General features: G+C 45.4%; 1 protein-coding gene across 3 annotated transcripts in view; it reads left to right on the forward strand.

The window, feature by feature from the left end:
• TPD52 (tumor protein D52) overlaps positions 1-16,454 on the forward strand; it is a 41,407-nt gene that overhangs the window by 7,460 nt on the left and 17,493 nt on the right. For 2 of the 3 annotated variants that reach the window (XM_009471815.2, XM_009471818.2), the window contains exon 1: positions 15,999-16,341. The exons of the other annotated variant lie outside the window; for it this stretch is intronic. In XM_009471815.2, the coding sequence (XP_009470090.1) occupies positions 16,170-16,341 (172 nt within the window). In that variant the 5' untranslated portion in view covers positions 15,999-16,169. Of the gene's footprint in view, positions 1-15,998; positions 16,342-16,454 lie in introns of those variants that run through there. 3 annotated transcript variants of the gene reach the window in all.

Raw genomic sequence — 16,454 nt, forward strand, 5'->3', positions numbered from 1 at the left:
GGAGTGGAGTTTCATCAGAGCCCCCTAAGCCTGGGATATAGATGAAAAGATGTGCCAAGGGAGGAAACATGGGCTGGAGTTGGTGTTTTCAGTCAGGTGCTTCCCCTGTGCTTCACTAAGATCAGAGCACATGCTGGGCAGTGATCTCGGTTCATGAGAAAAACCTCAAAAGCATTGAAAAAGCAGCTTTGTAAGTAATGCTTCTTAGCTGCTCTTTAGGATGGCAAAACTGCATGTTTCAGCTGTGAGCCTTGGGGATGTTGCTCATGTCTGTTGTGCTTTGTTTACTTTTTTATAAAGTACTTTAATTAAAGTACTAGATGAGCAAAAAGCAATCCTAATCGTTCCTTTCTCTTTGACTGTTCTCTGCCTAAACATGTGTCGCATCACGGCATTAGAAAGTCTTGATTAACTTGATTAGGATAGCAGAATTTAAAAGAACCCCTGCCTTGGTGCTTCTGCTGGAGTCATTGCTGTCTGACGTTCATTGCAGTGCTCTACAGCAGTCCAGTCCGTCAGAATACTTGTGTAATAGTGGATATTTGCAGCTGCTGGCAGGAAGGGCTGCCTTTGAAGAAGGCCATTTCTCTAAACGTGCATCTTCTGGTCCCCTGTAGTGTCTGCAGAGTAGTCTAGGGTCCCTGCTTTTCCTCACACAGGCTCCCACGAGCGGAGCTGTGCAAGAACTTGCCTGTAAGCCTCTTTAAAGAAGCTGTCCTGTAAGTAGGAACCGGTACTTCCCAACCTAAAAGAAGGGTCGCGGGTATGAAATCAGCACAGCTCATGCTGGCTGAAACGCGTCTTGCTCTCTAATCGCTGTATTGCTCTGTAGAAGACAAATCTCTTCAGCACAGCGCAAAAGTGTTTTGCCTACATCTGAGGAGTCTTGAGAAGCAGGCTGAAGGCAGAACAGAAGCCCCCAAATCAATCACTGTTTTTAACTAACCTGCTGACTCTTCTGTGCACTGTGATTACTGTTTGCAAAGCTTAGTTTTATGCCTGAACATCGACAGGCTTCAGTCTGCATGAGCGGATCGCAGGCTGCTGCATGCTGTTTCCATAGCACCACTCAAATCTGTGCTAGGCAGTCCCTGAAGAGGCTTGCTGAGCAGCTGACGTGCGTTCAGGGATGAGGAGCATCAGGAGATGTACCAGCCTAGTGCACAGGGTGGGGAAGGAGCCTTATTTAAATATTGACTTTCCTTTTGCCAGATATCACTGTCTTGGCAGAAGGAAAACAGGCCGTTGTACTGCAACGTGCTTTGCTTGGAGCCATGAGCTCTTAAAAGCACCATTCGTGCTGTGTGTTTCTTCTCCTTGACAAGCCACTTGCAGCGTTGTGCTCCAAAACTTTTTTTTTTAGAGGGGATTTGATCTTGAGTAAAAGGATAGGCCTGCAGTGAATTTTTGTTGTTCTCTTCTCCCAAGACCACTCTGGTGCCTGCCTAGCAGGTGTTTGTTTTACCTTCTTGTCCTCCAGGTTGTGACAGCCCTTTGTGTCCACTCCCTAGGCAGACTTTTCAGGAGCTGTGCAGCTATAATGCCCTGATTAGGTAGTGTATGGGGGCCCTTGAGCAAGGGATGTGTCCTGGATGCGTGCACCTGCTGTACCCAGGACGTTGCCATGTGGTCCGTCACCGCCTCCAGAGTCACTTGAAGGAGCAGGGAGCAGAAGTTACTGCGGAGGATCCCAAAGAGATAACTGTCTGGACGTCTGAAGAAGGCCAGGTGATGTGTCTGAAATGGCAAGCTGGGGTTGTGCTGCTGCCTGCCAAGCAGTTGCTCATTCCTGATCTTCTTCCTGAGCAAGACTGAGCACAGCATGGGCCTGACTCCCTGCTTCTCCAAGGTCTCAGGCCATGTTTGGACCCCTGCATGCTATCTTTCCCACCAGCTCCTGCTCTAGGGTGTGCGGGGACCTCAGCCCCAAGCTTCGGCTAGGGGCATGCCCCCCAAACCCAAGTTAAGGGGGGGAGGGGGATCCTGTGCTCCATAGAAGTTGGCCTTGAAAGCAGCCCTGTAGAGAAGGACTTGGGAGTACTGGTGGTTGAAAAGCTGGATGTGAGCTGGCAATGTATGCTCGCAGCCCAGAAAGCCAACCGTATCCTGGGCCGCATCAAAAGAAGTGTGGCCAGCAGGGTGAGGGAGGTGATTCTGCCCCTCTACTCTGCTCTGGTGAGACCCCAGCTGGAGTACTGCATCCAGCTCTGGGGTCCTCAGCACAGGAAGGACATGGACCTGTTGGAGCGGGTCCAGAGGAGGGCCACAAAAATGATCAGAGGGATGGAGCACCTCTGCTATGAGGAAAGGCTGAAAGAGCTGGCATTGTTCAGCCTGGAGAAGACTCCAGGAAGACCTTATTGCAGCCTTTCAGTACTTAAAGAGGACTTATAAGAAAGATGGGGACAGACGTTTTAGTAGGGCCTGTAGCAATAGGACAAAGGGTAGTAGTTTTAAACTAAAAGGGGGTAGATTCAGACTAGATATAAGGAAGACATTTTTTACAATGAGGGTGGTGAAACACTGGCACAGGTTGCCCAGAGAGGTGTTAGATGCCCCATCCTTGGAAACATTCAAGGTCAGGCTGGACGGGGCTCTGAGCAACCTGATCTAGTTGTAGATGTCTCTGCACATTGCAGGGGGGGTTGGACTAGATGACCTTTAAAGGTCCCTTCCAACCCAAATGAATCTATGATAAATCACAGACACTGTCTGACTCTTTAATTGGGAAACTTATGCCACCCTTAAAGAGTATTTGGGGCATCCTGCTTTGATATCTTTCTGTGTGGATTGCAGATGAACGTGAGTGCTATGGTTGACAAGAGCAGCGGTGATAGAATTAATTTCTGCATATTTCTAAACAGGAGCAAGTGAAAGCAGTTGGAATTAATGCTCTGAAGCTGAATGGTTTCGGTTGGCTTGCACGCCTGTCACTGAGCAGTTTTTTTGGTGTGGAAGATTTTTTGGAGAAAGAAAGATTTTATAGAAAAGAAAGATTTTATACAAGGAAAGCAACGTGAGTGTCAGTGGAATCTGCAGAGACACCTGATAAGTGCTTCCTGTAGAGGCAAGGGAGTGTTTTTGGAATACATGGCAAAAGGGAGAGCTTTACTGGAATAAACTTACAGTCGTCTTTAATTCCGTTCTAGCACACTGGTACGTGAAGTCTTTAATATGCTTCTGTTTCTTATTTGTAATTCAAGAGCAAACTTCCTCTTAGTGAATCACAGAAACGTACTTCCCTCCCATCCCCAATGAAAAGTGGTTTCCTATTCAAGAAGCATCTTTTGAGAAAGTGAAAATATGGAATGGGAAGAGGGATACAGAAGTCAAAGGGAGACCTCTGTGTGTGGTCAAGAGGAGCTGAGAAGACTTTTTAAGCTTTTTGGGAGGGAGAACTGGTAAGTCGAGGACAATGCAAGCATCAACTAAAATAACTGAATTCCTGTAGTCTGCCTGTTCCAAGGCAATGTCACTAGAGAGGTTTTGTTTCCCTTTCATGCAAGGTGGTGGCAGCAGCATTTCTGAGGGGTGTGATGGCTCATTAATAATAATGCCATATCACAGCTCCCTAGCTAAAGTGCAGGCTTGGGGATTGACAGCTGGGAACAAGCAGTATGCAAGTCAGTGCTTGGACTTTCCCCTCTTCAATATCCTGATCTAGTTTTTATCTGGCAATGCAGAATAAAAAACTGAATTGCATTATTAATAGCTATTTAAGCTCTGAATTATTCTGAGTGGTTTCTGTGCTGATGGCCAAGCTATGATGCGCCAGACCTGATGTAACAGTAACCAGTAACCTGCTGGCTATCAGCTAGACCAGTCCTTAAGCATAAAGTTTGAAAAGTTTACCAGGCTAATCCATTAAACAGAACTGATCCATTAAACTTGGACTGGAGCATCACCAGTACTTAGAGTGCCTATGCATATGCATTCTTTAAAAACAAACAAACAAAGAAAAAAAAACCCAAAACAAAAACCCAACCAAAACCACATAAAACCAAACAAAAAAACCCCAACAAAACCCCCTTCCCTTCTCTCCCCCCCCCCCTTTTAGAGCTGAAGCTCAATTTCCTTCAAGACACATCCTTCTAACTTTGATCCTTTAAACCCACAGCACTTCTTCCCTGCCCCTGTAGTTTCCATCATTTCAGCTGTACCAGAATCAGGAAGAATGTCTGCCCAACTTTGTGTTCATCTAGGTATGTCTTTCCAGTTTTGTCCACGCTCATATATTTCAGTAAAATAAATGGTTTAACTTGCTCTACTTAATTTGCTGTGAAATATAAGTGAGGAGCCTGGAGATCGGCTTATCCAAGCATGCTGATGTTTAGAAGAACTTACCTTTGTGTTAAATGGACTGGGACACAACTAGATTATGCATAAATATATGAATACTGCTTGGAAATCTTGTGAGATTAGTACTTTGATCTGAGATCAGTACTTTTCTCATCTGAGCCTGTGTAGGTTGTAAAAAAGCAAATATAGATTGCCTGTAATGTTACCTAGAGGCGAAAAGTGATGTCTTCTGTCCGAAGTCCCATCTGATGGAAAGGGGTATGCTCAAGTTCTTCTAGGACCTGGAATTCCTTGAAAGCTTTGTCTCTTTGTGGGGAATCATCTCTGGACAAACTTTCTTGACCCTTTTCTTTGCCTTCCTCTGCTTTTGGAGTGATTAAGTGTTTTATGACTGTCTGTTGATTTCTGTGACAGCAGTATCTCTGTCGGCTAACAGTTTCATTTAATTTACTGTCCTAGTCTGACTTGGAGTAGGAGCAAATGTCTCTTAACAGGATTTACTCAGCTCAAGCAGCATTAAAAGTCATTCAAGGACATATCAATTGGATAAAATCTCAGAGTACTTATTAATATAATGGGAACTTCAGTGGTCGTAATACTTTAAAGGTAGATGCATTATCTGCATTATATTAGAAAAAAATAAGCCAGTTGGTGCAGTTGGTTTGTTAGTGAATTGCTCCTGGTTCATTGCATGCACAGTTGCAGGATTCTCCCTCTTACCTCTTAAATGAGATTAAGAGCAGTGCAGAAATATTCAAGCCCTACGTCTTGAGTTTGACCAATTTGCAGCCGTGGCAGAATGCGGTTCAAGGTCCCTTTGCTCGTGACAGCCGTTGCTCCAAATCAGTTTGGAAGCACTGCGGGAATTGGTGCTGCCCAGCTGCGTATGCCGTGTAGCAGTACAGGCAAGTAGCTGTCAAACTCCATCTGCAATGGTACACTTCAAGTACTACATGGTTGGATGAGTGACTTGTAAAATGCTGGACTGTAAAGGAATAGGTAATGTATCTTGCTTGATGCTGCAGAGAAAACACACAACTGTGTTTTCAAATGAGAGATACCCAGTAATAGTGAACTGCTGCATCAGTGTGCAAGAGTACTTTATACCAGCAATCTGTTGGTGTGCCATTACCACTTCTATGCTAGGTCTTACTTTCTTAAGTTTAGGTGGGCTCACCAAAGTTCTGCAGTGGGTGAGAAATGTAGATGAGTAATACGGACTTGTCTGTGTTATGGGCTCATCTGCTTGGCTAAGCTACCTAACTGGCTCAGTGTCTATTGTCAGCTTTTAAGTACCTCATGGACAGGGTGGTTCTCTGAAGGGTTTGTGGCAAAAAGCTTTACTAGTCTAAGGGTATGACTTGACCGGTTGGGGAAGGAGGATCAGGACCATGTTCTCATGACCCGAGAGATTTCTGGGGCATATATGAGTGCATAGTTATTGTACCAGTGCACTTCTACTGCTGGCTAGGGAGGGTTTTACAGTTTCATGGACACTTGACACTATCTTCTCAGATAAGCCGGGAGCAAAAACGTTAATAGGATTTCTATACAGCTTGCTGCTTGTAGTTGGTTGTGTTGGAGAAATCATACTTCAAGTGTTACACAATTACACTTGTTTGACAGCACCAGTCTAAATCTTAAACTTGATTAGTCAAGGCCTGAGAAGGGAAGAGAGTATCAACCTGGTGATTGCCATCATCATGTTGAATTATTAAGGAAAAAGCTTATCTTTGTGGGTAACTGAGTAAGGAGCCAGACTACAGCAGGAGTGCAGCTGAACCATGCAACCAGTAACTTGCATGTGGAAGCTCTGGCAAAAATTATGTTTGTACAGCTTTGCAGTTTCCAAGAACATGATGTGACTGCAAGGAGCTGCGAGACTTGAGAAATTAGAAAGGTTTGTTCTCAGGAGGGACCACTTAAAAGTAACTGGTGTCCCAGGAATTTGTGCATAGCCACCTCTGTTTGCTAAGAGTGTGTACAGTAAGGGCTAGATTCAGCTGTAAGTTTTCAAATTCATTTCCACATTTTAATACGCATTTGTTGGAGGGGTGTAGTTCTTTTCCAAGTTGCAATAAGCTTAAAGTTGGGTCTGAGGATGGAAAGGGTAACTTAGAAGCCTGGGCTCTTGTTCACTTTTGTAGCTTCCTGAAATGGCTCCAGACTAGTATCAAGTATTCCTCAGGGCTCAGTATTGGGGCCAGTTCTGTTCAATACCTTTATTGATGATCTGGAAGAAGGGATTGAGTGCACCCTCAGTAAGTTTGCAGATGACACCAAGTTGGGTGGAAGTGTCAATCTGCTGGAGGGCAGGAAGGCCCTACAGAGGGATCTGGACAGGCTGGATCGATGGGCCGGGGCCACCTGCATGAGGTTCAACAAGGCTCAGTGCCGGGTCCTGCACTTGGGTCACAACAGCCCCATGCAACGCTACAGGCTGGGGGAGGGGTGGCTGGAGAGCTGCCTGGTGGAAAAGGACCTGGGGGTGTTGGTCGACAGCTGGCTGAATATGAGCCAGCAGTGTGCTCAGGTGGCCAAGAAGGCTGATGGCATCCTGGCTTGTATCAGGAATAGTGTGGCCAGCAGGACCAGGGAGGTGATAGTGCCCCTGTACTCGGCTCTGGTGAGGCGGCACCTCGAGTTCTGTGTTCAGTTTTGGGCCCCTCACTACAAGAAGGACATCGAGGTGCTGGAGCGTGTCCAAAGAAGGGCAACGAACCTGGTGAAGGGTCTGGAGAACAAGTCTTGCGAGAAGCAGCTGAGGGAACTGAGGTTGTTTAGCCTGGAGAAGAGGAGGCTGAGGGGAGACCTTATTGCTCTCTACAACTACCTGAAAGGAGGTTGTAGAGAGGTGGGGGTTGGTCTGTTCTCCCAGGTAGCAAGCAACAAGATGAGAGGAAATGGGCACAAGTTGTACCAGGGGAGGTTTAGATTGGATATTAGGAGAAATTTCTTCATAGAGAGAGTGGTTAGGCATTGGAACAGGCTACCCAGGGAAGTGATGCAACAACCACAGTCCCTGGAAGTGTTCAAAAAATATGTGGATGTGGTGCTTAGGGACATGGTTTAGAGGTGCACCTGGCAGTTAGGTTAACAGGTTGGACTTGGTGATCTCGGAGGTCTTTTCCAACCTTAACGATTCTATGATTCTAAGTACCTTCAATTGACTTCTGATATATTGTTTGGATCTGTTTTAAGCCAGCTGATGCTGTGAGCCTAGAGGAGGGCAGGGTAGTCCAATGAGGTATTAGGCAGGGCGGGAAAAAAAAAGGTATCTGAACAACCTGGCAAAAGGTTGGCTGCCAGGCTTCCATATGAAGGCTGCCATTGAGCAGCACATGTATGTGTAACAACAGAAGCCAAAATGATGCTTCCATTAAGTCCCATCAGATCTGCAGTGAGGTTGCCAGGGGTGAATGTATCTGAACACTGCCTGCATTTACAAAATTGAGTGGGATCTTAGGAGAGCGCAGCCAGCTAGCTGTTTCCTTCATTAGTCTTAGGGATGTTTGGGGTGGAATGATGTCAACAGGAGAAGGCTGTTGTGACGAGATGGAGCTTTCCATACCTTGTTGTCTTCTGATGGTAAACTTAGCAGTGCTTCTAACAAATTTCACTCCAGTTGGTGTTACGTGTGCATCCTTTGTGGGAGCCCACCTGCAGATTACTGTGCTGACTGTTTCTGGGCGACGTGTATGACAGTGCTAAAAATTACCATGTCCCAAGCACAGAAGTGACTCTCTGAGTGCTTTTGAAAGGCAAGCTAACATCTCTATCTGAACTGATGTGTTGGGAAGCTTTTGTGTCGGCTTTTGTGTGGACTGAGGAGCTTTGCTAGCATAACCTGAGAGCAAGGACTAGGGAAAGTTGCTGGAGGCATAAAGGAAGCTGCACTGGGGGGGGTGAAGAATAAATTGAGGAATCTGAGAAGGGAATTCAAAGGCTTAACTTCAGCCTAGTTTTCCTGGGCTCTAACTGATAAATTAAAGGGTAAGAGGAGGAGAGGCTGCTGCTATAAACAGAGCATAATGTAGCTTTAGCATAGTGACACTGATAGATAATTTGTCTACTTCAAGCTTTTCTTCATATACAAGAGCGAATTCTTCCTGCTGAAGCAGCATACATTCACTTGCTTCCTGGGGAAGGGAGGTCAGGGAGAAGTGGTTGGCTTTCTAAAACGTATTTGACAGGAGCTTCTTCTGTGTTAAAGGTCTGGAATCACGTGTCAGGCCCAAGAAGTTGCTTGCTCACTCATCTTGTGAGCAAAATGTAAGCCAGTCCCTTTTATGCAAATACAGGACTTTTTTCTTTCCCCAGAATCTGGCCCAGCTGGACTGGTCCGCTGCCGTTTTCCTGCAGACTCCTAACTGGTATCAAAACAGTCTCCACTACTGTAAATGCTCTTGCCTTGTTTGTCAGCCATCATAATGCTCCTGTACACCGAGAAGGTGTGAGGAAGTGCCAGGTCTCCTGTGAAGTCTCTGTCCATACCTCAGTTTAGAAAGTAGGGGAGAAAATTGAACTTTATTCTGTCAGCAGGTAGGTATTTGGAAATCTAATTCACAAGATGAGGGGCTGGCCACAGATTCCCCCAGGGCAGGGCACCAGGATGCCTTGTGTTCCCAGACAGTCTGTCCAGGGTTGCAGACCTTAGAGGGTCTGGGTGAGGAGCTTGTGACTTTGTACAGCTACTGTCTTAATCACAGAATGGTCGAGGTCTGGAGGTCATCTGGTCCAAGCCCCCTGCTCAAGCAAGGCCACGTAGAGCTGGCTGCCCAGGACCATGTGCAGATGGCTTTTGAATATCTCAAAGGATGGATTTTGTGAAGTACTTACCCTAAATCCTGGTGCTTGCATCAAATTGTGCGCTGCTTGGTTGCTTAGGTGCTTCTGAACTTCTGTCCTTGATAGTAAATGGTGCAAATTCTGTGCTACACCAAATCCAGGCAAGAACTTGGTAATGATGAGGTGGGAGCTAGTGTGTACCTCAAGCATTGAAGAGTGTTTGCTGGTATTATTAAGGTATTGCTAAGACTAGAGATACTGCTTTTTTTGGTGATTATCCTTTCAGATGTCACAGTATGTGATTCAGCCTAATAAGTAATCAAATCTGCTTTGTTCTTAAAACTTCAGCATAGTGGGACCTGATATTGTGGAGTGGGAATGGTAGGCTTTTCTGGAGCTGCTTTTCAGAAATGGAAGCTCTGGGGTGCAGTGTTCAAAGAGGGAGGTATGCTTTAGGAGTGCAAAAGAGCAGACTTGCCTTCTGAGGGAGGCTGGGAGTTGCTCCAATCAAACTCACTCAAGTAAAGCTTTTAATTAGATTGCAAGGTTACATACTAAAACTTTGTTTAAAACAATCCTGTTCTGCACTACAGCCTTTTCTTCCTCATCTTTTCCAACTGTCATCTGCCTGCAGCTCAGCACTATTTCTCCAGCATTTTTGACAGGTTCAGTCTCTTAGATCAGAGTCTCTAGAGAACGGCAGCATAACTGCGATAAGTGTCTGAAGTCAAATAACTAAATACAGTCCTCTAAAATCTACTTGACAGTGTTTTGGCTCTGTTAGTCTCACTTGGAAATGTTCCTTTGTATTTGCAGAGTTTGGCTTGACTTCTCCAAAGTCAATGCAATGCCCTACCTGATCACTGGTTCTGGGATGCTGGCTACTGCGTCCTTTGGCCTGGACTCTTCCCATAGGTTGGAAATGCTTTTCACTTGGTATTCCTAGAGTTGACAAATGTGACTGCTTTGACCACTGTTTGAGACACAAAACCTTGCCCTAAGTCAGGGATTTCTGCCTAATGAAAATCTTGTAAGTGCTGGAGCAGATGTCTTCAAAAGGTAGCAGAGAACCTGTGCAAATACAGAGACTTCTGTCTGATACAGACAGGTTAAGAGTGTTACTGTGATATCAGCTTGTCTAGCGGCAAAATATGCCGGAGCGTGGATCTACTCCCTCACAAGATCTCAGGAAATTAGTCTGAGTTTATAATTGGATTGGGAGGAGGAGAGAACTTCTGCCTTCGCTAAGACATGCGTCAGCTGTCTGAAATGCTGTGGGCTGAGACTTTGGTTTAAGAAAAGAGCGATACTAGCAACCCCGTAATCCTTAACTGTAACACTTGGAAGTGTTTGTGGTGCAGGGTGATACATCTTGGGAGAATACCGATCATTCTAAGATAGTTTTGTTTGTTTGGTGGTGTTTTTTTTTTTTAATATGAGTAAGTGAAGGCAGCATTTAGTCTTGAGAAAATGCCGGAGAAGGTATTTCTATACAAAGAACCATACTGGACAATGCCGTTGCATCAGGGAGAGCTAGTCCAGAGAAAGCATGTGGGGGGAAGCTGAAGTAATGAGATTAATATAGTGGTGTTGAGTTGGACTCTGCTAGAAGACAGCAAATGCTTAAACCTTTAAGCCACAGTCTGCTGACCATTACTAACAGGGCTGCAGAAGCCTGTACTTGAACCGTTCAGCAGCTGCTATAGCTGTGCAGCTCCATTCATGTCATGCACAAATCTCAGGGGCTGAAAGAGGTATCCCCTCTTAAAGGGAAGGGAGAGAGCACAACATGGAAACAGGAGCACAAATGTGCTAATTTAAGGCTTGCTTAGCGTTTGGGCTTGTGTCCTATTGCTTCATGGCATCTTTCTCTCTTAATGCAGTTTTAAGGCCCTGGATCAGGTGCTGAAAGGCTTTATTCGTCTGTAAACTTGTAAGACTTTGAAGATCAAATTGATGCTACAGAACCTAGATTGGCTTAAGATGCTTAAGGAGCTTTATAGCTCTTAAAATGGCTTATGCCCTATAAAACTCAGTTGGACTGGGGAGAGGAGCCTGACTGTTGCTGCCTGATTGGGATCTACCTGGGAAAGATAGGGGTGGGAGAAGACCTGGCTGGAAGCGTTTACCCCAGCCACAGTTACAGGAAGGCCTCCAGTCAGTCTTGCCTCTTAGCAGACTGCAGAAGATGCAAATTCAAACCAGCTATAAGCTGAGCAGGCAGCTGAATCTTAACAACCAACCTTGAAATAAGAGATTGAATCTTTTTGCTATGCTCCCAAAACAGCAAGCACCTCTTCCCCCTCTTTGGCAACAAACTCTTCCCCTCATCTTCCCCTATCCTCTTTTGCTTTCTGAATTAAGTGTTGGAGTTGTGGTAGGTTTGGTAAAAGTATGGGCTGTGGTGCACAAGTTTGGCATCGCTGTGCTTAAACAGGACACAAATGCAGGACGTCCAAGATGGTGAAGGTGCCTACGTAGCAGCAGAACTCTAATTTGATTAGGCAGAGATCTTGTGGATTGGTTATTTAGGTAGCTTTATCCAAAGGTTGTTTGGATCTTGTCCTAGGGTAGCCTCTGCATTCCTCCAGTCCTGAGGCATTAGTGGTAGCCTTTCCATTTTGAATTTAACTCTGTATGAAACCCTACTGAATACATAGCTTAGTTTCTTCAACGTCCAGAGATGGTATTCAGTTGTACTTGAGCTGGGCTTGGTTTCTTTAGGGAAAGAAGGATATAACTTTTTCATGTATAAACAAACTATTGTTCTGCTAGACCTAAATGTGGGAAAAGCAGCTTCTCTGCAAGGCTACCATAACATCTTATCCTCGCTTAGCTACCAACAAGGTGGAAGTGCTTTAATACTATATTGCTTTACTTAACTTGCTGCTAGAGCCTTGGGCTAAGGTGGAAGCTGCAGACCTGGGTAGCAGGTGGTATCTGAAGAAAGAACAATGTCTGAGACTAGGCAGGCAAATACCTGGGTTAACAGCGTTAGCTCAAATTTAACAGCTTTTCTAGTTGTGGACTAAGTTCCCTCCCTTATGATTCATGTTGTGTGCAGTCTGTGCTGCCTGATGCTCAATAGTTACCTGGGAAAGCTTCAAGCACGCTCTCTGACCTTAACAGAGGAGATTGCAACATGATTAATGGTAGGAGTTGTGATGGTAATGCTTTGCTGAGGCTTGCCGAGCCTTCCTGACCCACTTTGCGGCATTCAGTTAAACTTGTCAGTAATTGGTTCACGCATCCTTGACAGAAGTTATCTACCTTCATGCCAGTCTCTTAAACACCAGCTTCTAAAATTGCATAGATAACTTAAGTACCGACCTCTTAGTTATCCTGAGTTGTTAAGGGCAAATGAGTACTTGTTCTGGAACAGCAAAATGTTCAGTTTTAATCTCTCGCATAGTGAGCAAAACCCCACTGCCACTTGTCTCTGAAGCAGGTGCATCCTTAGGCTTCAAGATCTCTTCAGGTAGTGGCTTGCAGCTGATACCTGCAGTAACAACCAGGGTACACCTGTAAGAATTGAATTTGCTATGCAGGGCAAAAAAACAAAGATACTTGAGCATGCACAATAACTACTCTAAGCCACGTAACAGAAGTCTAAACTTAAGCTTCAGCTCTAACAATATGTCTCGAACTGGGAAGGCAGGGTACATCTAGCAGGGTATGGCTCTACAGCCTCAGTTCCACCTTGAGCCAGCTGCATGTGCTCTGAATTACTGTGAAGAGTGAGGAGGAGGAAGGCTGTGCAGCAGGGTATGGGAGGGCCCTCATAATGAGCCTGTTTTCATAGTGTAGAGAAATCTTGATTCCTGCCATTGCCTAGCTTTGTTCAGACTGTCGAGAGCTGCTAAATTCATCGAAAAGCTTCATGCTGCAGAGCAAAACCTTTCTTTTTGGTTCTGTGTGGCTGCTGTCTGTCACCCCCATCCTGCTTTGTTTCCTTGGGGCCATCACTTTAATTTGGAAAGTCCCTTGGAGAGAAATTCATTCCTTCTCCAAATGCACCACACTAACAGCTAGCAGGGCCTATCTTCTTCAGACTGCCTTTAGGCAGTATGGGGGGAGCGCTGCCTTGCACTGCCCTGAATCCCTTGGTGCGCTTAAGAGCTACTGGGGAAGAAGTGGATAAACTGGCTGTTACGGCTGGCAGGGGAGTACCTGTCTTCCCTGCAGTGGGTGAGTTAGGGATGACAGGTAGCTGAGAAGTTGTCTTGCAGCAGGTTTGGAAGGGTGGACTGCAATCCTTTCTCCTTACAGCTGGATTGGCTTGTACTTCAGGGTGAAGACCATCAAACTTCCCTAGGCGATGGGGAAGAAGCTTGTTCAGTGAGACAGCTTCCTTCATCACCGGGTAGGATCTGTAGCTGAGAATGAGCAGGGGGCGACACTGCGACACTCCTGTGAACTCCTGTAGGTAAGAGAGCAGGAGGCTGGTGTGTTTAGGGGGCTTGTTTGGGAGGTGCTATAGCAACCCTGCTCTACAGCAGCTATAAGCTCGATTAATCTGAGCAAAGAGGGTAGTTTGAAGTAAGGAGTGCTTGCATGGTCCCTCTGTTGGCAATAATCTTAGGACAGTAATATTTCTAAAAACTAGAGGATTGCCTTGGTTGACTTCTGGGCTTGTGCTCACACTATGTGCATAAGCCAGGGCAAAAGCAGAATTCAGCCTCTCATGTAGAGGCTCAGATTTGTAACTCGGCAAACCTTCCCTGTAAGCCAAAGGTATGTTCTAGCAGTGGGCAATGTCCTGTCCTTGTCCCTCCTGTGTTGGAGAGATTGACCCATACGTGCTCCTGTCCGTAGCAGTGACAGGCCAGGTCAGCGGTCTTAGACTAGCAATCCAGATGTCTCCAGGGACATGAAACCAACTTTTGTACAATGGAGATGCAGGAAGAGTACCGGATTTTTTTTGAATGGATGGTATGGGGTAAAACTGACTGCAGGGAGTTTCCCGTAAATGACAAGAACGTAAGTGTTGACTCCAGTAAATGCCCTCGGCCAGGAAATTATATTCCTGATTGTTAGCAGGAATGAACAGGTCTTCATAAGGGGTTCGTTCTCCTAGAATAGCTACTTTCAGTTGTTGTAGCCTGCTAGCATTGACTGGTCTTACATTGAATGATTCTCTGGGGTTGGGAAAAAGTCCTAGGGGGTAGCTTCACCTTCACTGTCTCTTTCTATGTCACGAGAGTGATGGTAGAAAACCCCCAGCTCTTCCGGTGTGCCACATCTGGTAACTTGTCATTTTGCCTAATCCAGTTAGTACACCTACTGCCTGAGCCTTTTGTACAGAAGGTAGCCCCTGTTTGCTGAGTTATATGAGGGAAGGTTTCAAAGCAGAATGGGTAGCTATTCATATTAGCATGCTTGATTAATAGAGAGTATATTATTACTGTAGCCGTGTTACAGTTCTCCGCTGCCTCTGGATGCTTTAACTAGAATCTGTGACCAAAGCTTTGACCTTTGTCAGGTGAACTTTGCAGTATTTCTGGCAGATGCTACAGCCATGTGTCGGAAATGCAGAGGGGCATTATATTTTCTTCTTTTCAGTGGGTTCAGAAAATGGCAGAGACCTGTGTTTCAGACTCTGGCACTCATTGTTACGAGCCTGCAGGCAGTCTGTACCAGAAGCCAATGTAGGTCTACAGCCTAAAGGAACTGCTCTTTAATTAGCTGGAAGGTCTGTTCCTGCGCCCACTGACTGCAGTGGAAACGGGAAGTTAAAACTTCAGAAGTGGTACGCTTTCTTCTTGTATCCCCAGGGAATACGTTGCCCAGGCGTGACGTGGGTATGCGGCAAGGCTCCTTCACTTCTACAGCTTTGAGTGGAGGGTGGCGTAATGTCTCTGATCGGCTCTGTCTTAAAACATCACTCTTACGGTGGAGGAAGATTAACTTCCATTCCATTATGCTCGTCTCTGTGCAGGCTTCAGTGAAGAGCCCAGGTGAAGGTGTGGGGTTGGGAGGAAATTGTTGCTCAGCTGTAAAGGTGATCTATGCTGCTAGCAAGCTTGTTTTTTCAGTGACAGGAGCTGACCTTGGAAGGGGGGAAAAAAAAAAAATTAGTGAAGCACTGCAAAACTGTGCTGAGTGCCTTTTGTGGGTAAGAAGCACTTCTGCTTCCCAGGGCTGAATCTCATACCCCCAGCGTGAAGTCAGATGGCTTATGTAAGGTTGATCTTTCTTTATGGTATACGTGTCAAAACATAAACAGGTTTCATTAGGACAATGCATTCCAGTGTTACCGGTTCCTGGCGTAACTGTCTGCTCTAAATGACACTGGCTAAAGCACCAAGGGGAAGTGGACTTCAATAATCTTTAAAAAAACCCTCACAAACAAACAAAAAACCCAACAAAAAAAAAAACCAAAAAACAACAAAACCCCCTCATACCCCCTCATAAACATAGATATGTTTAGCCTCACAGGCAAAAATCATAATGCACAGTAGCACGTTCATTAAAAAACCTAGGTGGTGTTTATAGCATAGCCTTCAGAGACGAGTGCTGCTTTCTCCTATTCTGAGCTCGCTCTACAGTGATACCTGGGCAGCAGTGACTGGGTTCTGGCTGCTGGTTATTACAGTGGTGGAAGCAGCTGGAGAAATAGTTATGCACGCAGAATTTTCCATTAATCAGAGGAAAAAGTCCTACACAGATGGTGTATAGGATAGATTATGGCTAGTAATCCTTTTGTGTCCTAGAAGATTAAGGATATCCTGGTGTAGCTGCAGTCAGCTGACCTTTTTTTATTTAATTGATTGAAAATTCTTGATGCAGCCCTACAGAGGACCAGGGCTCTTCCAGAAGCCACAAACAGTGCACTGTGAATGTTTGTTAAAGGAACGGTCTGTTTAAGTCCAGCCCCAGTTATAAATTTACAGGAACTTAACTTTGTGCCATGTAAACAGCAGCAGCTACAAGATGGCTAAGAAGTCACTTGTTAGACAGCTCTATCAAATCTAACAGAGGCATAAGAGCTGAATTTTATGAGGAGGTATAGTGAGCGTCATGTGAAGAAACGCAGGGTTTCTGAATCCTGCTGTCCCAGTCGCCCCAGAAAGCGAAGATGAATGCTTCGGTGGAAGAAGAGGATGGCTGCGCACTCTGAATTTTCTGGCATGGATCTGTATGAGGATTACAAATCGCCCTTCGATTTCAATGCTGGAGTGAACAGAAACTATCTTTACCTGTCGCCTAGCATAAACCTTTCTCCACCCGGATCACCTACACTGGCAAAGTCTGGTAACTTCCTTCCCTTTCTTTTTCAAAACCTCTACATGGAAAGCTTAGTGATCAATATCTGTAAAAAGGAACTTCTCAAATTAAGAATTTATAAAATTTGGCTGAAAGGCAGG

Source organism: Nipponia nippon, unplaced genomic scaffold (assembly GCF_047370975.1).
Source record: "Nipponia nippon isolate SJK-2023a ecotype South Korea unplaced genomic scaffold, ASM4737097v1 scaffold_1, whole genome shotgun sequence".
Lineage (NCBI taxonomy): Eukaryota > Metazoa > Chordata > Aves > Pelecaniformes > Threskiornithidae > Nipponia > Nipponia nippon.